Source organism: Pangasianodon hypophthalmus, chromosome 5 (genome assembly GCF_027358585.1).
Source record: "Pangasianodon hypophthalmus isolate fPanHyp1 chromosome 5, fPanHyp1.pri, whole genome shotgun sequence".
NCBI lineage: Eukaryota > Metazoa > Chordata > Actinopteri > Siluriformes > Pangasiidae > Pangasianodon > Pangasianodon hypophthalmus.
Window position 1 is genome coordinate 27766330 of NC_069714.1, and position 26423 is coordinate 27792752.

The following is a 26423-nucleotide window of genomic DNA, read 5'->3' on the forward strand; positions in this document are numbered from 1 at the left end:
CTGCACACACTGCACCTGAGACTACTATTTTTTTTAAAGCGAAGGATCGTCACACCAAATATTGACTTTATTTCATTTATTATTGTTTACTGCTCTTTATAGTATTTTAATGTAGAAAGATTTAATTTCATTATTTTTGAAGGCATCTTTGCTCTACAGCATTTCTTTGCATGTGCCTAAGACGTTTGCCCAGTACTGTATGTCTCGCAGATGTTATAAACATAATTGAGAGTTTGGACCAGGGCTTGTTGCGGCATGATTTTTACAGTGGGACCCAGTCGACACGTGATATGATGCAACCGAAATCAGCACTACATACTATACACATTCCAACAGGAGGGAATAACAGCTCTTCATGTGCACTGACCTAATATCCTAACTGGCACTAACAACTCTAAACACATGAATTATGAAAATATCATGACATTTAGATATGTTGTAAGAGAAGCTTGGATGTATTCGAATGTATTCCTTCTTTAACAGTGAGGTACTCACACAGAAAAATTCTCAGACATGAGTCCCAGACATTTTTCAAAATTTTGTCCGAACATAACCCACATACCCTCACAGCACACAATCTGCATCTGCCATCTTTAGTGAAGCATGCATGTCTTTATTACACTCATACAACATCTTCAATTCTTGATTCTGATTGGTCAGAAGGCATTGATTAATTGTCTATAACAGCAGCTCTGATGATAGTTCTCTATAAGGCAAATCACAGCTTTATATTAAAGCACACTTCTACATACTAGAATTTGAATGTTCCACAACATTAATAGCTAATTAATGTTGTAGCTAATTAAGCTAATTATGGCTAAACATATCATTTTAATCTACTGTCTATTTACACACTTTTGGAGACACTTCTGTGGAGTGTTTAGTGAAGAAGTGTGTGATTTTGGACACACACTGAGAGGAAATGTTTAGTGTAGAAGAAGAAGTGTGTGATTTTGGACACACTTTGAGAGGAAATGTTTAGTGTAGAAGAAGAAGTGTGTGATTTTGGACACACTTTAAGATGAAATGTTTAGTGTAGAAGAAGAAGTGTGTGATTTTGGACACTTTGGGAGGAAATGTTTAGTGTAGAAGAAGAAGTGTGTGATTTTGGACACACTTTGGGAGGAAATGTTTAGTGTAGAAGAAGAAGTGTGTGATTTTGGACACACTTTGGGAGGAAATGTTTAGTGTAGAAGAAGAAGTGTGTGATTTTGGACACGCTTTGAGAGGAAATGTTTAGTGTAGAAGAAGAAGTGTGTGATTTTGGACACGCTTTGAGAGGAAATGTTTAGTGTAGAAGAAGAAGTGTGTGATTTTGGACACGCTTTGGGAGGAAATGTTTAGTGTAAAAGAAGAAGTGTGTGATTTTGGACACTTTGGGAGTAAATGTTTAGTGTAGAAGAAGAAGTGTGTGATTTTGGACACACTTTGGGAGGAAATGTTTAGTGCAGAAGAAGAAGTGTGTGATTTTGGACACACTTTGAGAGGAAATGTTTAGTGTAGAAGAAGAAGTGTGTGATTTTGGACACACTTTGGGAGGAAATGTTTAGTGTAGAAGAAGAAGTGTGTGATTTTGGACACTTTGAGAGGAAATGTTTAGTGTAGAAGAAGAAGTGTGTGATTTTGGACACACTTTGGGAGGAAATGTTTAGTGTAGAAGAAGAAGTGTGTGATTTTAGACACACTTTGAGAGGAAATGTTTAGTGTAGAAGAAGAAGTGTGTGATTTTGGACACACTTTGGGAGGAAATGTTTAGTGTAGAAGAAGAAGTGTGTGATTTTGGACACACTTTGGGAGGAAATGTTTAGTGTAGAAGAAGAAGTGTGTGATTTTGGACACGCTTTGAGAGGAAATGTTTAGTGTAGAAGAAGAAGTGTGTGATTTTGGACACGCTTTGAGAGGAAATGTTTAGTGTAGAAGAAGAAGTGTGTGATTTTGGACACTTTGAGAGGAAATGTTTAGTGTAGAAGAAGAAGTGTGTGATTTTGGACACACTTTGGGAGGAAATGTTTAGTGTAGAAGAAGAAGTGTGTGATTTTGGACACACTTTGAGAGGAAATGTTTAGTGTAGAAGAAGAAGTGTGTGATTTTGGACACACTTTGGGAGGAAATGTTTAGTGTAGAAGAAGAAGTGTGTGATTTTGGACACACTTTGGGAGTAAATGTTTAGTGTAGAAGAAGAAGTGTGTGATTTTGGACACACTTTGAGAGGAAATGTTTAGTGTAGAAGAAGAAGTGTGTGATTTTGGACACTTTGAGAGGAAATGTTTAGTGTAGAAGAAGAAGTGTGTGATATTGGACACAGCTTGACTCAGGATCCGTTGCCATGGTGAACGCGCCACGACGCGCGAGACTCCCCTGCTCGAGCCGTTTGCTCAGTGCTGCGCGAGCGCAGTCAGGATTTCTCTCGGATTCTCTCACGCGCGCTGGTTTTAACGGCAGTTTTACAGATTTCTTTTACAAATCTCAGTGGATTGTTATTTTTTTTTTTCTTCTTAAATCGCTAGTTTTGGTAAGTTTTTTAAATCTGTTACACAAGTCCTTACTTTTTTGACGGTTAAAATCATTCCTGTAAACATTAATTACGATTTATCAAGGAGATCAGAGTAACAAAAAAATATGTCGGCTGTATAGTTCGCTGTTAACAAAAGGAAACAGTTTAACTAGGTAACTAGTTACTGTAAACCGTTTTTACGGTTAAAATGAAACCGCTTTCTCCTAATTTAGACGAGTCTACGCTCAGCTTGAAGTGCAAACCTTTGGAAAAGCTCAGCCTTGGGCTCCGTCCTAAACCGCGCACTAGTGCACTAAATAGGGTGCCTAAAATTACCGTTACTATGGTTACTGGAGGTGGCCTATGAAGTGAGTGTCGCGCGGTTTGGGACGAAGCCTCATATCCACTGTTAGACTATCTATTCCAGCCTAATAGAGAGAGAGAGCTGCTTTAAACATGTAAATAAACCAAGTAAATAACTAGATTTTTCACTTTTTAAGACGTGATAATGTAGCAAAAATCAAATTAAATGTTTATACATGTAAATAGGGTGGATTTTATTTGTCTGGAAATTGTTAACATATTTTTAAAAAGCAGTAAAAACTGACTCCACTTTTTTAAGGGGTTTGGAAAAGATTAGGTTTTACATTCAGAATTATGAACATGGTGTCACACACAGTGTAAAGCAATTTAAATCTGCTTTCTTCAACCAAAACATGGGACAGAGTAAGAAATTAGGCTTTAGCATTTAAAGGAAAAGTATCAGTCAGAGTTTTGGTTATAAAACATTAAATCTGTTATTAAAAATGGAAAGAATATGGCACAATCTCGACTCCGTGCCTAGAGGAGAACCGCCATCAAAAGTCAGTGACTGGATTAGTCAGTGATACAGTCACAAATTATAGATTTTTTTATATGGAAATAATTTTGCAAACTATATTCTTTCCTACCACTTTATTATAATTGGCTATTTGGTGTAGGTTCATGATATATAATCCCAATTTCAGCTGTCAGTCCACCAGAAAAGGTGGAAAAAACAACTCAAGGGGGTGAATACTTATGCAAGCCACTGTATAATATGTATATATATATATATATATATATATATATATATATATATATATATATATATATATATATATATATATACATAGTTTTATATATACAGTACTGTGCAAAAGTCTTAGGCATCCTATATTTTTTAGTACAAACTTTGTTATAGATTTTTTATTTTCTGACTTCTACATTATTGATTAAACATTTTAGATTCCAAACATTAGTTTTCCAGCACAAAATGAAATGTTACAGAAAAATGTTTGTATGTCAGTAAAGAAAGCAGCAGATTCCATAAGAGACACTTTTCAGATAAAAACATAATGAAGGCTGCTGGGTTTCGCTGCAGAAATAAGAAGCGAGTCGACAGTCAAAGTCTCCAGAAGAACTGTGGCTGCTTCTGCAAGATGCTCAGTAACACTTCCAGCTCATTTCCTTATAAAACTGCACACACTGCACCTGAGACTACTGTTTTTTTTTAAAGTGAAGGATCGTCACACCAAATATTGACTTTGTTTCATTTATTACTGTTTACTGCTCTTTATAGTATTTTTTAATGTAGAAACATTTAATTTCATTATTTTTGAAGGCATCTTTGCTCTACAGCATTTCTTTGCATGTGCCTAAGACTTTTGCACAGTACTGTGTGTGTATATATATATATATATATATATATATATATATATATATATATATATATATATATATATATATATATATATATATACACACACATACACTTTGGATCTTATAAACATTTCAAGAACCAATAAAAAGTGTTTATGACAGTATTACTCATGTCATTGTCTCAGGTTGTTGTCTAACGTCCTTCGCCATCTTTATAGCGATTTTCTTAGATATAATTTAACTCACAGTCATTCATGTAATGGTTAAAATAAATCAATAGCTTTAAGTTCAGCAATTCCAGGTCACAGCATAGAGTAAAATAAGAAACGCGGTGATCCATTAAGTTCCAGTCTACATCACACGAGGTTAATCATTTGTGTTCTTATTTCTAGCCCAAGATACTGAATAACCGATATCCACTCTCCTTATTTTGGAAATTTGTGAAAGAATTTGGTTCAGAATGCCACCAGCTCTCGACAAGACTTTAGAGAAAGACCGCAGGATTCACATTTCATCTCCAGTTTTAACCCGAGATGTGGATTCCAGCGGAGACATGGATCCTCAGATTAAACTGATGGATGACAGCTATACGAGGTTTTGGTTGAACCTTTCCTCCTTGTCTGTTCTCGACTCCTGTAGCATGAAAAGTTCTCTAGAGCTACCAGAGATGCCCTTACAGTCACTGTTTCACAACTCAGCGTCTTATAAAATAGAGCTCCAGCCAACTTTGGGATCTCTGCTTGGCTGTGTGTCCATGGATGAAAGTGGTGCAGATTGTCCATTGCTTCATGACGACTCCAGTTTCAAAGAAAGAATGGCGGCTGAAGAGCAGTCCAGGAACGTTTCAAAAGATCATCAGAACTTAACGCAAACTTTGTCACCTCTGCAGTACTTCCAAAGAGAAAGTGAATCTCTTTGTTCACCAAGATCAAGCGGAATCAGGAACAGCAACCTGAGCGATGCTTTAACACCAGTGTGGCACTCGGCATCTCACGGTGCAGTGAAGGAGGAAGTAGACGCTCGGAGAATGCGACTCGCTTCTCAACACCGTGTATTAGCAACTCGCACAGACCGAGCGAAATTGAGGCTCCATGCACTGCTGGGTGAAAACGCCCTGCAGAACTTCAACAAGCAACTAGAAGAAATAAGGAGGAAATTCTCACCTACGTCAGCCAAAACCGAACCTGATCCACTCAGTCCTGCAGAAAACAAATGTGATAATGCTTTAGAGGCTCATGAGGAAGTCGACTGTCATCCTGATCATTCTTCAGGGCAGAAATCCTCTAAGTTTAGTGGTCCAGAAATGCAGCAGGGAAGCGGCGTCTTTAGCAGTTCCTCTGAAGACTCCTTGGTGGAGAAAAGCTCTGAGAGTGTGCAGCTTATCAGAGGTGTACAGAGTTTCGTACAGTGTGGACAGGCAGTACTTCGCGAGGCACAGCAGGCTTTGGACTCAGATGCTACAGAAAGCAGCTCAGATGATGAGTGGGAAGAAGGGACCAGAGAAAAGAGACCCAGCTCAGGGTGAGTGTGACACAGAGGCGATTTTATATATTACATATTACAATTATGTTCTATTATGTACCAGTTTTACTCCGTTAACGCTCCTGCTCAGTTTACGTCTCGGCAGGCCATCTTTTACACTGTATGGCCAAAAGTTTGTAGACACCTGACTATCACTCCCGTATGTGCTTGTTGAACATCTCATTCCAGATTTATTCCCCCTATGCTGTTATAATAAGCTCCACTCTTCTGGGAAGCTTTCCACTAGATGTTGGAGCGTGGCTGTGGGGATTTGTGTTCATTCAGCTACAAGTGCATTAGTAAGATCAGACACTGATGTTGGTGAGGAGGTCTGGGGTTCAGTCGGTGTTCCAGTTCGTCCCAAAGGTGTTCAGTGGGGTTGAGGTCAGGGCTCTGTGCAGGACACTCGAGTTCTTCCACTCCAACCTTCACACACCATGTCTTCATGGAGCTCGCTTTGTGCACAGGGGCATTGTCATGCTGGAACAGGTTTCAGCCTCTTAGTTCCAGTGAAGGGAAACTGTAACGCTACAGCATATAAAGACTTTCTGTACAATTGTGCACATTAAACTTTGTGGCAACAGTTTGGGGAAGAACCACATAATGTATGGCTGTAATGGTCAGGTGTCCACATACTATGGACCCAAAGGTTAACTAAACAAAAAGAAAACATTTCTTGGTTACATAAGTATGAGCCCATGGGTCAGTACTTGTTAGAACCACTTTTGTGCTGCAATTACAGCTGCACATCTTCTGGGACTTGTCTCTATTAACTTTGAACATCTGGATCCTGATGTTTTTGCCCACTCTTATTGGAAAATTGCTCAAGCTCTGACAAATTGGATGGTGAGTTCTGGCCTTTGACTGGATCATTCTAACACATTCAGGTTCTTGGTTTTGAGCCACTTCAGTTGTCCTGTTGGAAGACGTGCCAGTCTCAAATCACTTGCAGACTGGAACAGATTTTCTTCTAGGATTGCCATGTATCTTGCCCTCAACCAAGACCAGTTCTCCAGCACCACAACACAATGCTACCACCACCATGCTTCACTGTGGCGATGGTGTTCTCAGGGTGTTGGGTTTCCTCCAAATGTAGCACTTTGTGCCAAGGGCAAACAGCACAGTTTTGGTCTCATCACACACCAAAGAACCTTTTTCTCATGTTTGCTGAGTCATGCTTTTTGGCAAACTCGAAACAGAATTTTGTATGCGCTGTTTTCAGTAATAGATTATCTCTCTCTACACACTTATATAAAATCCTGCTTTGTGGATTATCATGGCTATGTTTGTCCTTGGTTTCTTGGTTGCTTCACTGATCAATGCCTTACGTACCTGATCACTGACTTTTGGTGGACGGCCTCCTCTAAGCAGAGTTGCCATTGTGCTTTAGTGATGCTCCTTGGGATGTTCAAAGTTTAAGATTTTTTTTTTTTTAGAGAAATCAACCTTGATTGATCCTTGTCCAGAACTTCCTGGACTTGATTTGATACCTTCTTGAGCTTCATGCTGCTGTTTATTTAGATGTGTTCTTTAACAAACTCTGGGATCTACCAGGAACAGATGTATCTATATTGCGATCACATGGCACTTTAATTGCACACAGGCTGACTTAATTCAAATAATTATGTAAATTTTTAATCCAGTTAAGTCTATTTCACATCCAGGTTGTAACACTGCACAGGTTCAAAGGGGGGTGAATACTTATTCAATGCACTGTATATGCAATATGTTTGGAATCCTCAAGAGTTCGTCTCATGCTGTAGATCCTCTCGACAGTTAAAACCAAAGAGTCCTGACAAATCACGTATGCGTATATTCTGTACTGTGAGAGTCTTAGTCACATCCACAAAGTCTTATAATTAGGAACTGCCATTCGTGTCAAGGCTGGAACTTGTCCAGGAGCACATAAACATCAGTCTCCTGCAGATCAGAGAAAGAGGAAAGAGCTTTTAAGTCTCAGTGAAGTCTGGATACAAAAAAGACCTTGTGGACAGTTTCAGGGAAAAAGCTTATTTTGCCTTGAGCTAGGCTTCAACTGTCTGGAAATACCAATGTAAATGGCTTTAAGATCTCAGCAGTACAGATGTAGTTGAAATCTCCTTTTATTATTTGTAGTGTTTGAGATTATATCTCTGTCATAGTCAGGTTTAACAATATTGACCACTTTAAATATGAACCAGTCTGGATCTGTTAAAAAAAACAAATAATTATTTAGTTAATGCTTAAGCCATGATTGCACTTGTCTGTAATGACTTCAGTTTTAAACTTGACTTCAGTTTTAAAGTGCAAAGTAGACAGAAATGTGCATAAAAACACAGAGATGTGGCTAACGCATTGCATCCAGACAGTCAGACGAGGACTTCTAAAAGGGGAAACGTACAAAAATCGGTGTAAATGTTAGAGAAATGCCCATCAGTGGCACGAAGAAAGAGTTGGGCACGTACCATCAGACACGAACTGATTCACCCGTGTTTTGTACTAGCAAAAATAACGTGATTTTTTCACAAATATAACAAAATCGTAGTAGTATTTCTACCAGTTTATAATTCTACCAGTTGAAAATGTAAATATTACGGATGCGTCAGTGTCATTTGTTTCAGACAGGTTACGAGAACAAGTCCATATTTTTTGTTAAGTGTTGATACCGATATGAGTAACCTACTCCACATTAATCGTTTAGAGACATCAGAGAACATTTTATCTATGCTAGCGATGAACTCTTCCTGCTGACTTTTATGGTTGAGATGTTATGCTGTTTAAACAGTAGCTTTAGAAGAGAGCGTGGTATAGTATCACAGAGTATCAGATGTATATCCGAGCATTTTTTTGTACCAGCACGACTAAATAGTCACGCTTTCAGATTGTATTTCAATGAGTTTTGTATCCTGATTAAATAAAGATTACGTACCTGATAATACCATCAGTAACAATTCAACTTTTATAAGTAATATTGAAACTATAATATCATCCGAATCACATTTAACATCTAATTCACCTTCACGCAACGTTTAAACTTTGGGCCTCCAATCTGTGCAGAGGAAGAAAGTGAGGCAGCTTTGAGATGGAGCTTCTGATGTGTCATTTCTGTCATGTATTTTATTTATTTTTATCATTAACAGTGTCATACGGAGATATTGAACACGTTAAGGAGGTTTGAGATGAATGTGGGATGATTTAAACATGCAATTCCATGCTAATAAAGTTTACTTGTTAGCATCAAAACGAAAGACATAAACTTCAGATGTAAGACATGCCTTGACTGATCGACTGATGTGGGTTAGGGTAAATTGTGCATGTGTTATTTTTGGATTAACTATCTCTTCGTCTTTGCAATCTTTTTGCTTTCGAAATGTTGCATGTGAGTCAGGCTTCAGAGATTGAAGTTTGAAAAAAAAAAAACATAAATAAAACAGATCTAAAAAAAAAAAAAAAAAACCTTAATCTTGATAGCTAATCTTGATGAACATATCCTCCGTGCCTGGTTACTTGCAGGTTTGGATGGAATGCAGCAAGAGGAAGGGGTGTGTGTGTGTGTGTGTGTGTGTGTGTGTGTGTGTGTGTGTGTGTGTGGAGGCCGGGAAGTACACAGGATATCCTTTGTAATACCTAAGACTGAGCTTTCTAATAAAGAGAGAGAAGAATGACTTTATGAGCTCCAGGAACAAAAAGTGTGTAGGGGGTGTCCATGATTTTTTTTTTTTTTTTTTGGCAAGACTGAAGCATGATCTTGTGAGTAAATGACAGGCTTTGTTAGAGCCTTCACCTCAAGCTGTGGCTAAATGGCCTCACAAAGTCCTCCAAGGTCTCAACGGCGTATTTGGACATTGTCTTTGTGGTACTGTGTCTTTCTGGGTCACGTCAGTCGTCCTTGTGGTTTCTGCCTCCTTTGTAGCATCAAATAGATATTAAAGACGTTAAAATAAACGTTACATCACACACTCTGAGCGGGTTACGTTTGATGTAGTGTAAGAATTTTTTAAAACTTGTACGAACCCTTTTAAAATATTGTTTATACCAGGAATATCACAGTTTGCAATTTCTTTCTGAGACCAGGGTTATGGCAAAGTGCACTTCCTATCTTATTCTTTATTTTTGTAATATTGTTCAACTGTAAAATTGTTTTTTTCTATTTTCTCCCACAGTGCTGTTGAATTCTCGCTTCTGATTGGTCAGAAGGTGTTAATTAATTTTCTATAACAGCTGCTCTGACATTAGAGCTGGCTATATTTAAAATCACGGGTTTATATTAACATGTTTGTTCTAATATGTTATTGTTATAACTCATTCACAGACACTTGTACATCAGATGCACTTCATAATCTAACACTAATTATAAACTGTATTTTTTTTTTAAATGTTGAAATGAAATGAAATGAAATGAAAGCCTTTATTGTCACTGTATATCTCTGTATACAATGAAATTAGGAGCACTGCTTCTGACTGGTGTTGAAAAAAAAAACAAAACAAAACATAACAAAAAAAAACATATAACATTAGACAATAAATAAGACTATAAAGTGAGTGTACCGTATGCTATAAAAGTATGTATGTACAGCAAGTATACAGTATAGTATAAAGTATATACAGCAAGTGACTAAGTCATAATATTGCACATTGTTGTTATTTGTTAAAGGTTGTTAAAGGTTGTTATTTAACAAAGAGGTACAGTATATGTTGAAAAAATATGTAATATGATAACAAAGAAAGCGCTTCAGTTTCAGGACGGCAACAAAAATGTTCAATATGGTGAAGTTTTCTGTGAGGAGACATTTATTAAATATTTACGGAAGGAGTCTCCAGTGTCAGCACGTTGAATGAAGATGTCCGACACATAAAAGTTACTTGGTAACATGAAAAGAGAGTCTGGCGAGGAAACAACTCTTTACAGCTACTATAACATAAGCGATAACAAGGACTAACTTATCTAAAGGATGTTTCAGAATATTAGCTATAAATGGTTAAATTTATGATGTGTTGTTCTTTAATCGTGGTATAAGAAGACAAGTGTTTTATTTCATAATTATGTTTTATTCCATAATTATTTTATTCTTCTCTCTAGTAATGGTGATGAGAGTTTAGGTGATAATCTTGATAAGAAACCAATAACATAGAAACCTTCTGACTGGTTTTATAACACCTGTTATAATCTCTCCCTGCTTTGGTTAGCACCGTAAATGCAGCTCTGGTGTGTTTAATGTTTTAATTAAAATACCAGCAGTGACATCATGGCACGGTTTTAGACGAGTGAAAACCCAAACATCCTGAAAAACAGGGATCTGTCTTGAGAACAGTTTCATATTCATGGAAAAATCTGACCAGTCTCTTGTACCATGTCCTTGGTTCAGCTTCTGTTTTACACATGTTCACAATTTTAACGTGGTTTAGCTGTGGTCTGCAAACCTTGTGGAAAAGGAAAAGAGTTTAAAGGCACACCCAGGTGCAGTGTGTGTTCATATGGCAGGAATAATTTGACAAATGAAAGGAGAAACAGAACATTAAGAATATATAGGAACAAATATCCTACTATTCCCACAGAGATGTTTTGTGTGTGTGTGTGTGTGTGTGTGTTTAGGCAATGACCAGGAAGATCCGTGTCTCAGCAGGAGATATCAGAGTCCTACCTCCCCAGTGTGTGTGTGTGTGTGTGTGTGTGTGTGTGTGTTTTCATTGCTGCTCCACTGCACTCTAACTATTCATGGAATTTTCCTATTAGCTAGTCTGTCTGAAGAGAGACTTCGCTTGTATATATACTGAACAGGAAGAAAGGGCCACAGGCTTCAGACAGAGTAAAGAACATAATATTTTGCTTTCGAGAGGCAAGATTTCTCAGCTTAAGATCTCTGATTCTGTTCATCAACATCGCATTAAGGCAAGTCTGAGCGTTAAACAAGCATACACACATTCCGCCGACAGTTTCGTGTTTCTTCAAACTAACTCATCATTGCCGTATCTGAATGATCAAGCAGATGTCTTGTGGGAGAATGTGTTAATTTGAGCATGATATTTTAAAAAAATTGCTTGATTAGCGGTTAAATACTCTGGAACAATATCAGTATCATCAATAATTAAAGCAAGTATAGTAGAGTAGGAGTCTTACCTCCCTAGTGTGTGTGTGTGTGTGTGTGTGTGAGTCACGAATCACTGCTTGCTATTTCATTCATGCCATATGCCTTTGTTTTGGTTCCCGTCCTGTCTCAGCCCCTGTCTTATCATTGGTTTGTTACTCTAATGTGTTCACCTGTTCTGTGTTTCAGTACTTCTGTTCCTTTGTCTCGTTTGCGAAGTGTTTCATGTAGTTCTGAACATTGTTTCTCTGCGTATCATTTATGTTTTTCTGATTCGTGCTTATATTATCATTTCTGGATATGGAATATATTTCTGTGATGTTGCCTACGTGTGTATTGAACCCCGTTATGGACTATGAAAATGATCCTTGGGTGGCCCGACCCAATAGTTTATGAATTTGCACCCTGACTCTATGAACAAATATTTAGAATATAAAAGGCACTGTCCTGGAGTCTTGGGTAGATGAACCACAGGTTTATTTAAAGACACTTGGATATCATGGCACCTTTTTTGAGGTTATTATATAATTTCACATCAGGGTGATTTAGTAAATTTGATATACAAATGAAGGTTTTAAGATAGACAGTGGATGTTCCACAAACCTGCTACATGCAATGTTAGTTGTGAAGCTTAGTTTAGATGAGTAGATGAATTCTATTGCCCGAGCCTTGTTTCCGTTTCGCTCAAACCACACTCAGGAACAACTATTCTGCTATCGTGCACACTGAAAAAAGCAAATGTGAGGTGGGTCAGATTTAAGAAAACACACATTTACATAAATATATGTAGTTTCTCATCAAAGTGTGATTTCATTGCTTATTTAAACAAATATCTAATCTACTGGTTTGAATTATGCAAAAAGACATAGTTGACATAGTATTAACGTGATCCAGTTACGATTAGTATTAAATTAACTTGAGATCTTTGGTTGTAGCTCGGTAGTGTAGCGGGCCGCGTTCTCGCTTCCCACCGCCAAGGTTCTGGGTTTGAACCTGAGCTCAGGTGAGTGCGTGGTGGTTGATTATTTTCCAGAGCTTTGAAAATGCATGATCGAATGATGTTGGCTGAAACTCAGTTCATGCATGTGGAGTCAATGTACACATTTGAATCAAGTAAATTCAATGAACTTTTTTTTTCAATGTAGCAAAAGCACAGACAGTATAAAATCTAAACATCTTTAAAATGATGAAAAGGCACATGAAGTAAAAATCTGGTCTTAAGTTAGTACAAAAAATTCTCAGTTACATGACTTTGTATTAATCCACTATTTGCACTTCAAGTATGTATTAAGCATGTTAGTTTATACTTTAGAGCCAATTTAAATCTTTTTTTATATAATATTTTGTATTTGTTTTAATTATATATTCTTACACATTTATTCTGTTGTATATTTTCTGTGATGCTGCTTCTTGAGCTTTGTTAATTGCTGACGTATTGCTTTTATTTGCAATAATGTTATTTATGCTTATATTTCGTATAATTTAATTATAAGTCATTATGCAGCTGGAGTGAAAAAGCTGCTCTCTCATTCGCTTCCACGTCGCTATATCTTCACTTGACTGATAAGGCTGATGAGACTTGATGCATTTGAGCCTCGGCTGACAATTTCAGGCTTGAATTAGTGGAAATAAGTTGCACTTGAACTTCGCTGATGGAACTCACTGACCCTTGATAGACCCTGGAAGTCAAGCGAAGTTATTTCAAATAAGCCCCGCTTTTATTAGCTCTCTTCGTGGATTACCCCCAAGATCTTCTCCATAAAGGAAAAATTAACCATCTATGTTGTTTAGAATGAATCAAAGAGCTGCTGAATATTCCAGTAACGCTCTTTCTCTCTCTCTTTCTCTCTCTCTCAGCTGTCTGGGATGCGAGTGGAGGTTTCAGTGTGAGAGAGTGAAGCTGGCGAGTCAGTGGACGTGGCTGAAACTCAGGCTGTCCGAGCTGGATTTGCAGATTCAGCAAGTTTCACAGCTCCATCAGCACCTGCTCGCCAACAAGGTAAAGAGCTAACACATCTCCACTCCCAATTCTGTGTATCAAATGTGAAGGAAAAACGAAGCCAGGTTTCAAACACAGATTCAGGTGCATATAGTAAATTTGTCCATTTAATGCCTAGTAGACCCTATAGACCTTTTTAATTATAAAAAAATAATAAATAAAGATTGCTTTACTGTGGTAATACAGTAGACTAGATTGAAGTTTATTGAAACTCAATCCAAAATCCAAATCATTAGACAAGCAAGGGACAAACATGGTAATGTGAATTGAAGAGGAAGAAGAAGAAGGAAAAAAAAAACGTATATGGCACAAATCATCAAACAAAAGGGCAATTCAGCATGGAGTCACAAAATGGTGGAATGCAGAATCAGAGAAAACATAGCTTAGAAAGTTATACAACTCTATCTAACAAAAATGGCAAGACTTCACAAAGACACACTGAAAAGCATGTGCTTATGTAGTGAGCAAACCAGCAAGTAAATAAAGCAAAGCAAAGCAAGTAAGTAGGAAATGAACAATTGATTCGAACTCTGGAGATATTGACCTCTGTTGGTGTTCTGGGCTGTTGTGACAACTGATAAAAAATAAAATAAAACAAAACAAATAAAACAAAACAAAAAAACTTATAATTATAACTTGTGGTATATTGTTTTTTTGGTACAATCTTATACCTAGTGCAATTCCTGACAAAATTCATCTGATCTCAAAAATCCCATCGTCTCACAGAAATAAACAAAAACTAAAGATAGTTGTATATTAAAGCTGATATACAGTAGCTTGACTGTCAGGGATGCACTAATACACACCTCATTCTTGTTGTACAAAACAGAAAAGTTAATTCTCACCTGGCTGAAAAAGAGTAGCAGCAATGTGTCTCTACTGCTTCTCCTTCTCCACCCAGTTGTGAAAATGTTCTCATGTTATATGAATAAGACGTTCATGCTCATAATAATAATAATATTATCTTATATTCATTTAAAAAAAAAAAAGATGTTTCTTCTTTTTTGTGGAGGAGTTAACAAAATGGAGGCACATTGCTAATGTTGGCATTACTTTGTTTTCTATTTTTCCTGGAAAAAAATAACAAAATGGAGGTTTATTGCTAATGTTTGCATTACTTTGTTTTCCCTTTTTTCTGGAAAAATTAACAAAATGGAGGCTTATCGGAAATGTTTGGCTCGCTGTTTTTAATATCACTTGTTCCTCAGTTGTAAAGAATCAACCTTGCTAGCTAGCTAACCTAAACTGATCACTGAAAAATGACATCACACCAGTGTCGCTCATTATCGCCTGATTTGTTTTGCACCTCGGTGAATAAAATAGCCAGGTGAAAGTCCAGTGTGAGCGCTGCTTTAATCCGTGCCTTTTGCTGTAGGGAGGTGTAGTTTTGGCCGAGGCTCAGCCGCTGACGGACCTACAGATCCAGCAGACTCTGCTGACTGAGACGGCTGGTTTGACGTTAACAGCGGGACACACACATGATCTCAACTCCGAGCTCGACACGGAGCCTAGCAGCCCCACACGCCTCCTCCGAAACATCGAGAGACAGGTGAGATTCAGGCATTTAGACATTTATTCTGTTTTTTTTTTATATAAAACTTTAAAAATTCTTTCATAGGATTTTAAAAACAGATTACACCATTCAAATATTTTATTTTGAGGTGTATTAATCCAGAGAACTGTGAGAAGTGACCTTGTGCACTTATGGGCGTGGCCAATTTACGCAGTAGTCAACCTTGTGTATCATAAAGTAATAGCATAAGTCTAACTAGTTAACTAGTTAAGTGCATTAATGCAAACTAAGTGATGATCATGTAGCACATTGTGTTTGCAAGCTCGACAAAAGGATATCGTTAGTTATCGATATAGCTATAACCTGTGTTGTTCTCTCCTAAAAATATTATTTGAGTCTGGCTAGCATCTTTATTTTCCTTCATCGTCTTATGTTGAGCTAGATAAAGCAGGATTTGAGCTGGACTGTTATATCTAGATGAATTCAGACTAGCTTAAACTGGACCAATCAGCTTGTGATCCATTGAAATCGTGTTCGTGTTGTGCACAGTGGAAACGAGTTTAGCTATGATTATGTACTCGCACACGGCAAAGGCACAAAATCCCTCATCAAATCAGAGGTCCAGGTGCTGTGTGGAAGACGCAGGTGGTAACATTAATAAATAAAACTTAAAGATGACCGTGCCATGTGCAGACAGATGGCCTAATACATAAATGCATGCTTATGTAAAATACCGTATGATCTCCTGGCTTCGTTTTTAAACCTGGAGTACGCTAGAACGAGTTATCACTCAAAAATACGCCAAAAGACCAGTATTTGTTTTTTCCTCCCAATAAAACAGTCAGACACGTCAACTGACTTATAAATCTGGAATGATTGACAGCTGTGTAGGTGTTTGAACCCCCCTTTCCCCCACCTCACATTTTTGATGTTTTGGCTGGTGCTCTTGACTCGAACCCGATTTTCCAGCTTGACAGATACACGGATGTGGCACTCTCACTTTCTGTCAAGTTCAACAGAGAAAGTTTGATTAATTAATGTGAAATGAAGTCAGTGTATGTTCAACTTTGCTAACAAATATAGATAACATCTATATTTGATCTAACATCAGTTAACTGCTGTATATATTTTTTAGGGATTCAGTCACCAAAAATTACAATGAAAATGACCAAAAGTGGCACTTTGGTTTTTCATCTGAAAGAGAAACAAAGGTAAAACAAAACAATAGTGAAAATGTCGGCCATGTGGAGCTATTTCTATGATGTTTTCTATGAGGGATATTAGAGATATGAGATATGAGATATATTAGATTTGAGAAAGGACTACATGGAAATGTTTTTTCACTGTTTGCTGTATTTCTACTCGTTACACCTCTTCAGGATCGGCAGGTCTGCACCTATATTGTTAGGAATATATTTGTAATTTCATTATTGATAAAATAAAGTTTTTATTAGTGATTTTTCCTGGGGCTTGTGCTGTAATGTGTTAAATGTGTTTGTGTGCAGAGTGCCCAGCTGAGTCAGATAGTGAACAGTCTGATGGCTCCGCTGAGTGACTCGCCCTCACGCTTTCCTGTAGCTAAAGGAGACAGCAGGTGCTGGAGAGGCTCAAGAAAAAGACCCTTTAACAGGTCAGGACTACAATTCAATTCAGTTCAATTTTATTTGTATAGCGCTTTTAACAATGGATATTGTCACAAAGCAGCTTTACAGAAATAAATGGATTCACAAAAATCCCTAATGAGCAAGCCAGAGGTGACGATGGTGAGGAAAAACTCCCTGAGACAATATGAGGAAGAAACCTTGAGAGGAACCAGGCTCAAAAGGGAACCCATCCTCATCAGGGTGCTAACAGATGTGATTATAAATAAATCCCTTCTATTATTGTGTACTATATGGTCAAATAGTGCAGTTGGGAAACCTTATTGGTATTCATCACAGTTTTCGCAAGAAGTCTGGTTGATTAAAATCTATCCATCGTCCACTGATGGAGTCCTGAGTACAAAGCTGCTCGTGGCAACTGCAGCCCCAAAGCCACTACAGCAATCGTATTCTACTACATTCTGCCTTTTCTCTGTGTCTCAGCATGTTTCCGATTCACAAGGTTTTAATTCAGGTCAGGGGACTGTGAGGGTCATGCCAAAAGCTTCAGCTTGGGTTTCCTGAAGTAGTAGTAGTCAGTTCTTGACTGACTGTGTCACATTTGCTTCCAGAAATTTTACTGGAATCCATTCTTCCATCTACCTGTGCAGTGTTTCCTGTGTTCTTTTTATCAAATGACACTCCTTTTTTATCCAAATATACCTCTGGTAATTGTGGTGAAAGAGGTCAATTTTTATTTCGTAAGTCTCCAGCATAATTTTCCAAAATGCTTCTGGTTTATCTCAATGTTATTTTGAAAACATCAGATGTTGACTTTTGAGATAAGGTCACAGGTAAGTTTTCCTTCTGATGACTCTTCCATGCAGATCATGTTTATCCAAGCAATTCCACACAGTAGTTACACAGCAGTGCGCCACCACCACTGTGTCAGCTAAACCTTCCTGCAGGTCCTTAGTGTCATATGGTGGTTTTGCTTTGCCGTTCTGCCCAGCATACGCACAGTTCTATCTGAGAGTTCCTTGTGAGAGAGTGGCTTGACTTCCACAGTTCCACTTCAACTGATATTTCTTAATGATCTCTTAGTGGAAACTGTGAGCTGGAAATGCTTTGATATTTTTTTTATAGCATTTCTCAGGCATCAGTTAGCTTCATTTTTCAGATCTTATATACTTACAGGACTAATACTGCTACTACTGCTGCTAATAATAATATTAATAAAAATAATAACAATAATAATAAAAAAACACAATATATGAGAAAATGACAGTGGTTAGGATGTCTTTCAGTTTCTTTCTTTTCATCAGAAGGTTTATTTGTGTCTGGGACTCTTGTGTTTAGACTCCTGAGAGAAGTCATGAAGGTGTGATATTCAGATAAGGAATTCCTTGAGTTCAGTGAACTGGATGTTCTCATAGTGTCTAAGTAAACAATGTGGTCTAAACACAGGAAGACCGGCAGCTGTAGCTCAGCTGAAGCTCTGGCCCATTATAATTAATACTGTACATGTTCAGTATAACATAGACAGTGTATAAGGATTTTAAATCAGGAAAAAAACACAACAGGACATGCTGATAAAGGAAAATCATCAGCGAAAGGATGGTGAGATTCAGCCAGATGCAAAGCAGAGTTACTGTTACCACCTGAAAGTTGATTATTTTCCTATAAAAGCACATCCCATGGTGTTTTACTCCTCTTAGAGTATAGCAATTTGCCAGTGATATAATTTTTTTTGTTTATTAAAGAATAACATGTCATACTTTTTATCCATTTATAGTTACATTTAATGCTATGAATGTCAGTTAGTTCCTGTTATAGCAGCTATAAACAGTTGTTCCTTCACCAGCCTCTCTTTTTCATTTCTCTTGAAGTTAATAAGACAAAAACTCGGCTTGTCATGTTACTTTGACTTTCCCATGGTGTAAATTTTACTGACTGTTACAAAGCACCGAAACTGGAGGCTCCTTCCATAAATGTTATAGAAACGTCTTCTTTGAGGATATCAACCATTGTACTTTTTTTTTTTAAATAACAATGCATATTGTAATCCATTTTTTATTAGCAGCAGATTTGGTGGATTTGTTATTTCTCTCCCTCTCCTTCATGTAGCCGTGGGAAAGATGTGTTCCTGCACACCGGCTCCACATTTATAGGCAAGACAGATCAGAAGAAGAGGCGTGTGTGTCGCCGAGGTCAGCTCCTGTCTCAGGTGGACGTCACTCGTGTGTGTGCACGGACTCGCCCTTTGCTGACTTATCACAAGCCCCGGCTCTTCATCATGGATCAATCGCCAGTCACACAGCAGGTCACACATTTTCTCCATCTGTGTGCGTGTCTGTGTGTGTGTGTGTGTGTGTGTGTATACACCAGATACACCAGCACCTAGAAAGCTTATTGAAATGCATTTCCCTCAGTAACCTCACTGACCTTCAGCTCTAAAAGTCTCAGAGGACTAATACAGAGTCCTGGCGTCTTCGACACCGTAAAATGAATGCAAAATCAATAAATAAATAAATAAATACAGAAATGTACACAGTGTCCTCTTGCCATGGTTGGTGTCTAAAGTTTGTTTTTATTTTTTCCCTGGACCTACAAGGTTAATGTAGCTAAAGCAATGATTATAGCTGCAAAGTTCGCGTAGTGCAAAGTGCATGTCTAAATAATCACACCGTTGTTTTGAACCATTTCTGGTATTTTTATAGCATAAAGCTACACTCTGTTGTTTTCTGATGTTTCCTTTCTTATCTCTCTGTTTCACGTATTAGGGAGCAGACTTCTCAGCCTCCCGGTGCTCAAGCTCTGTTTCCTGTGATCCCATGAGTGTGTGTTCAGACCCAGTTTACTCCAACAGTGAGTTTGTTTGTGTGTGTGTGTGTGTGTGTGTGTGAGAGAGAGAGAGAGAGAGAGAGAGAGAGAGAGAGAGAGTAAAAAGTCTGATTAGGCAAAAGAATGATTATGCTCATATTACATTATCATAGTGAAAGTGTTCCTTGGATTTTAGGAGATTAACACGTGAATTATCTCCTGCTTGCTGTTGAGCTCACATCCATTTAGCTTTAATGGTGTTACAAATGTCTCAAAGCTGCATTAGAACATTTCTTAGAAACATGAAATTAAATTAGTTGAATCCTGCAGATGCTCATTATGTTAAATTTTGATGCACTCTCACATAATGGTAATAAATGTGCATATTAAAATGGTCTTCTATGGGCTTAGAGCAACTGGACTGCTGAATAGATGGAAATTCACAGGCACTTGATCCTCCGTGTGTTCACATGACACTCATCAGACTCTGGAATTGTCAGGAACCAGCAGGCTAACGATGTAAGGACGCCACTTTAAGTAGATGATGAGTGGCGTTAGAGACCTAAAACTGATGAAGCCACGCAAGCTGAGTGGGAAAATGTCCTCAAGATGATTACATTTACATTTAGTTATTAGTCTGATGCTGTAGTTCAGAAACAAATGTGCAAATGGTTGAAAACACAATGATAGTGAGAACAATGAGGATTCAATAGGTGAAAGATTAGATGCTAAATGTTTAACAGTTAGACTAAAAATGAACAAAGTCAGAATCTTAATGCACACCTGAGATACTGCTTAAAGAATAAACCTTGCTGCAAAGAAAGTTATCCTAGATAGCTAGAAGAGACTATTTTTAATGCAGGTGTGAATGCATGAATAGTATAACGCTGGTGAATTAATAATTTGTGAAGCATAAACCAGTTTTGTTGTGGTCAGGAATGAACACACCTGTGTTGACATTAACTATCCATTGACCCAGTGGTATTTTCCCTGCACTTTGAGCCAAAAATGTGCTTATGCAACCAAGAAACAATGTTGTAGTGCAGAGACAAGACCAAAACAGCATTTTTCTGACTTTAAGCACAGGTGTAAAAATCCTGTTTCGTTTCTAACAACCCAGATCTTTGTATGTTCACTATTATTGTCATCCCATTTCAACTTAAACCAGCACCTAAATACTATAAAACAAATTATTTTTTAGTAACAGTTAATACATGGGTTCTTAAAACTATGGACATTATGAATTTTCTGCAACCCCAAGCTTTATTTTTTTTAAATTCCAGATTTATAATATAGGGCTGCTGTAACATTTGAAAATGTTTTTTTTTTCCAGTGAAATATGTAATATGTGTAACATAAGTGACTATAAACCAAAGGAATATTCCTTGCGCTGACTTACCAGTGGGAAGTTGTGTTGTTCTAAGAAAATTCACACTGGGATGGTTGTGACATGAAGCGGCCTGGTTTATATTGATGTATGATTTTGTGTGTGTGCGCAGAAACAGCTGCAATGCAAGCAGCATTATTATTTACACACTCCACCGTGTATCTTATGTACATCTGGAAGATTTAAAAGCAACATTCACTAGATGGCATGTCAGAGCCAAAAGATCCCTGTCCATCAGGGTTTCCAGTCAAACTGTAAATTGTTTAGCGATTTAATGTTTAGTGACGTTAAACAGTGACATTAGATGACCTCTGTCTCTCTTAAAAGTTTGTGCTGTCATCATGATTGTTGTCATGGGCTGCACCTCAAAGCTTTGACCTTACATTCAAAAGTATTTGCCAATCTTGAAAATCCAGAAGACTGGTATACAAAACAGACATTTTGGTAGATTTGAAGGTGACTTGAGAGGGTTTTAAAATTCAAACACTAACTGTAATAGGAAAACAGGTTAGTGTTAATACTCAGTAATGGTCTAGAACAGTACAGAAGTACTTGATTTGAGACACAGTGCTAGTATATTTAGAGGAGGTTGATGGGCGGGGAAATTTCAGTTCTTTTTGCTGAACTACAAAGCGACTAAAATTATTAAAAAAGAAAAAAATAGCATGTGTAAATTTAAACATGGCTTGTCTGAATATGACTTCCAGTAACATAATATTAGCTAATAATCTATCTTCAATATTTATAATATTAATTTGTAGAATAACTGAATGAAACAAAAGAGGAGAGTAAATCAAGCGAACCCACATGGGGTCATAACCCCTAGTTTGGAAACCGCTGAAATAAGAACAAATCGCTTAGTTGTAGCTATTAAATGTCAGTTAATGTGTCATTACACAGAGAGCATCATATAATTATGAGGAAAAATTAGATAAAAATAATTAAATACCAGACTCCATTAATTACTGGAGATAATATATGGAGGAATTATAATAGCTGTCACAGAGTACGGCTATAGGACTGGAGTCCTGTATTGACTTGGATTTGATTTGGTCTTTGCATTGATCTCAGTAAATATGATCTTAGTCTTGATGGAGAGTTTGGAAAAAAATATAATGTTTGTGTTTTCTTTGCTTTTTACATGCAGAAAATAATCTAATTATTGGTGCAATGTGGAAATGAAGCCAACTAGTTGAAATAAAGGCTTAGGCTTCAAAAGGATTAAATTTTTTTTTTTTTAAGTCTTGCTTTTATTCTAGTCTTGACTTGGCCTCCACCTCCTTAAGACTCGGTCTTGACTCCATCTCAGCTAGTCCTGGTCTTGGTTTTGACTACACTTCTGTCACAGAGGCTCACGTAGGCGAAGCAAACAGGAAGACGGAAAGCATACTGTAATTTTTTTAGACAGCTCTCAACTCATTTCTACCTTTAAAATCTTGACATGAAATCTATAAATGAGATCTAAGCATGTGTCATTAGGAAAGAGTTACTGTTGAATGGAATAAGATGAGCTGGTTTTAAACCACAGCCACTTTTTTTTTTTAAACAAATGCACTGCCTTTTGCCGATGTTCACAAGAAAATCAAGAATGTAAATTCCACACTCTTACTGGGATTGATATTGTGTGGGTTTTTTTGTGGTTGTGTTATGATCATGAAAATGAGCCCACTGTTTATAGTGAAAGCTGTGAGTCAAGCTGTACACAATGTAATGCAAAGTATGTTATGACTGATGCTCGTTCAAAGCTACGGATTTGATTCATGAGACTGATGTACAAACCTACTGCTTCTTTAATTCAAAAATGGAGAATGTTTTCCATACTTTCATTCAGCACCATCTCTTAAGGATAGCGATTCAGAAAAAAAAAAGCATTGTTTGCCTTTTTCACAAGTTCTATATCATGACACTTACATTATAGCATGTGTCGCCCCGGCCATACCAGAAACTGAAGTTGTTTTCTCATCCTGTTATAATATAATCACACTACTTTTATATCAGGACATTCTGCCTGGTGTTTCTATTGAGTTTATGCTGTTTTTATCCTCTTCCACAGAGAGCTCAGTGTCCCACTGCGTCCATACGGCTTTCTTCAAAAAGGACTGGCTCCATCAGTCTCGACCCATCGTTCTGTCACCCAGCTTCACCACTGCAGAGAAACATGAATCCTCCATATTCAGTAAGAAACAGTTCAAATCAAGCAAACTAAAGAACAGTTTGATTATAAATTCAATTTACACAAAATCCTCTCACCCGAAAGTAGTCAGTCAGCTAGGATATGCCTTTGACATTGGCAATGTCGCAATTCGACATGCATAGAATCCTATTGTAGCCTGTTGGTGCGTATTTTGCATGAAAACCAGCTTGTAATAGCATCAGAAAGCAAAGGTTTTATCAGGAACGTAGTGCTGTTTCTCAGTAAAAGTCTATTCACTTGCTGTACTGACCAGATGCACTGCCACACATGTAAAGTCAAGCATCAAGTATAAACTGGCTTTAAACTTTATTCATGTATATATGTATGCTATAGCCTCCTGCCTGTCACTTTTCACCCCTGAGTTTGTACAAGGCTGATTTAGTAGCTAAAATATTCCTTACTTGTTAGCTACATTAGTGCTATAGCTCAAGTGAAAACAAAAAAACAAACTTCAGGCATCAAATATGTTGACTGCATTAAGAATTACAGGAAATTGTGTACGTTACAGGGGTCAAAGATTGAATCAGTCTTGAATAAGTGAAGTTGAAGTTAAAATGATTTTAAAATAACGAAGTTAAAATGACTTTAAAATAATGTGAACCAAGTAAGAACAGTAATTAACATTAATACAACTTATATAAGATAATGATATTGTTCTCAGTAGACAGAATTTATTAGGGTTCATTTATACTCCACAGAATATGGTAAATGTGACTCTAAAAGTGTGTTAAGGTCAAGATAAACCCAGTGTTAAGTTAATGCTGGGCTTTTACATGTGAGCTGATTTTGCAGCTGTTCTCTTTGGCCTAGCACCAAGAAAACATCTCACTCTCTCTCTCTCTCTCTCTCTCTCTCTCCCTTGCATGCACTCACACACATTTAAACACACACTCAGTCACTCATTCAGCCACTCTAATCATTAATCATTGCCTGTTTCTGATGGAGGTCTAATGATCTTTAAACCGGAGAAACAGCCAGAGAAATATCCTTGATATGAAAGTTAGTAGCACATCTGCACACCCAGTGAGCATCAACTGACTAGAAACATTCCTGGACATCTATCACTAGATCAGAAAAAAGATACTGATAGTCAATGGTCCTTTGTTTGCTTAAACTATTTATACCTCACAAGATGCATATTAGGGAAAAGGAGTGAAGCTGGGGTGTGGCTTAAATCAACACAGTAGGTAGAAAAATTAAACCCATCATCAGTTCTTCAAACAGAACGTTTTCATCAGTGCTCAGTGTATATAAAGTTTTTAAGATCAATTCAGCTTCTCATGTTACAGAGATACCACAAAAGCGTAAACTCCTCTATCCTGGGGACTTTCCTGTGGAGGGAAACTTCCTTCCTTCCTTCCATAAACATTAAATAAACATTTAACGCCTTTATTATGTAACAAACCATTTTTTAAAAAAAATCTGTTTATGTTGAATGTCCACCATACACGTTCTTGTTGTTACACAGATATAGAAACAATAATGTATTAGAATGAGCACAGTAAAATAAAGCTGTTATTTGTCTTGTAGTCAGAACTATTGTCAGAGCTGCTGTTGTATATTATAAATAAGGAATAACACACTCGAGACCGTGCTGTTATACAAAAATAATCTATGCCGGGTGGAGCGAGTGACGCAGCATGACTCGCGTGCGGAGTGCCGCCACCCTTCGAAGTGAATTGTTTTCTTATAACAGCATGGTCTGGAGCATGATATTCTGTTTATACCACAGTGATTTGCCAATGATTACAATGTTTAATGCATTAATGTGCGAAACAAAGCACATCTTAGCAGTTTATATTTAGATTTAATGCTGTGAAACATCTGAGAGACAAATAAGTTCCTGTGTTCACTTACATTATAGCTATAATAAACAATCATTCCCTCAACAGCCTCTCTCTTTTTTCTCTCTCTCACTAATCTCTCTCTCTCTCTCTCAAAAAAAAAAAAAAAACAGCTTGTCATTTTACCGAGCAACAAGAAAGCGTAAACTCCTCTGTCCTGGAGACTTTCCTGAGCTGATAATCTTTGCAACGCTCTGTGTCTGTTACAAAGTGCTTACAACGGAGACTCCTTCCATAAATGTTAAATAAATGTCTCCTAACAAATAATGTCACATCAATGATTATATGTTTTACTTTGTTAAAAACAGCATCTTTTAAAAATCCGATTATTATTAGTCTTATATTCTGTGGATCATCTGCCAAACAAGTTCCCATGTGTGAGCTGTTGCGATAGAAACAATAATGTATTAGAACGAGGGCATTAATATAAACCTATCATTCACATTACAGCCAGAACTGCTTTCAGAGCCATGCTGTTATACGAAAATAATGCACATGTTCTGACCAATCAGATTCAAGAACTCAACCGCACTGTGATATAAAAGAAATGAATCAACACCAATCAGAATTGATATTTCAGCAGCACTGCAGTATAATAGTGATTAATAACGCATTAATTTTGGATTAATATTGAGATCTGCTTGAATAAAAACAGGTGTTTGTGCTTGTACACTCTTTACTGTGCTAATTGTTTCTAAGCTGTTTTAAAGGAATGATTTTGGCTTAAAACTATGATTTACAAAGTGTCTCATTACACCTAATGTAGCTGACAATCTAATGCACATTGACTGCACATAGAATAGACTTTGGATGAGATATTTGCTCATCCGAACTATATTTGGGTTAATGGGGAAAAATGTCTGAAGCTGATTTTATTCCTTTAATATATAAGTAAATGTCCTGTTACAGATTGCACACATGAGCTCCATGCTGCACAGACGCATAGCGAAGCAACACCGACTCAGGAGACGCCCACACAGACCTGCAGGCGGACAGTGAAGAGACGACGCCAGCGCCGGACAGATGTCGGTACGACTCACTCTCTGTTCGATCGTTTACAGAAACATAGTCAGTAATTATACAGCTACAGTGTGATCTATATGGTGGGTATAGCTGATACAATGGACATCGAATGGAGCTGTGATTCTGCTATATACTGTTGTTCTGCAGACATGTGTGTGCCCCAGTCTGGCATGTTTTCTCCCAGTGCTGAGGACAGTACAGAGGATTTGCTCACACCCCACCGCACAAACCTACACCAGAGAAAGTCACAGGTACACAATACCTGTGTTTAATACTACTACTAAACTATACTCTGTAGTT

General features: G+C 37.4%; 1 protein-coding gene across 1 annotated transcript in view; it reads left to right on the forward strand.

The window, feature by feature from the left end:
* The first annotated feature begins 2303 nt into the window (after positions 1 to 2303).
* The window catches only part of kansl1l (KAT8 regulatory NSL complex subunit 1-like), a 41837-nt gene continuing 17717 nt past the window's right edge, over positions 2304 to 26423 (forward strand). Inside the window, exons 1-10 of the mRNA XM_053234338.1 lie at positions 2304 to 2512; positions 4567 to 5695; positions 13618 to 13759; positions 15135 to 15308; positions 16778 to 16902; positions 18980 to 19175; positions 19636 to 19720; positions 23116 to 23238; positions 26010 to 26129; positions 26271 to 26374. Of these exons, the coding sequence (XP_053090313.1) occupies positions 4635 to 5695; positions 13618 to 13759; positions 15135 to 15308; positions 16778 to 16902; positions 18980 to 19175; positions 19636 to 19720; positions 23116 to 23238; positions 26010 to 26129; positions 26271 to 26374 (2130 nt within the window). The 5' untranslated portion in view covers positions 2304 to 2512; positions 4567 to 4634. The remainder of the gene's footprint in view (positions 2513 to 4566; positions 5696 to 13617; positions 13760 to 15134; positions 15309 to 16777; positions 16903 to 18979; positions 19176 to 19635; positions 19721 to 23115; positions 23239 to 26009; positions 26130 to 26270; positions 26375 to 26423) is intronic.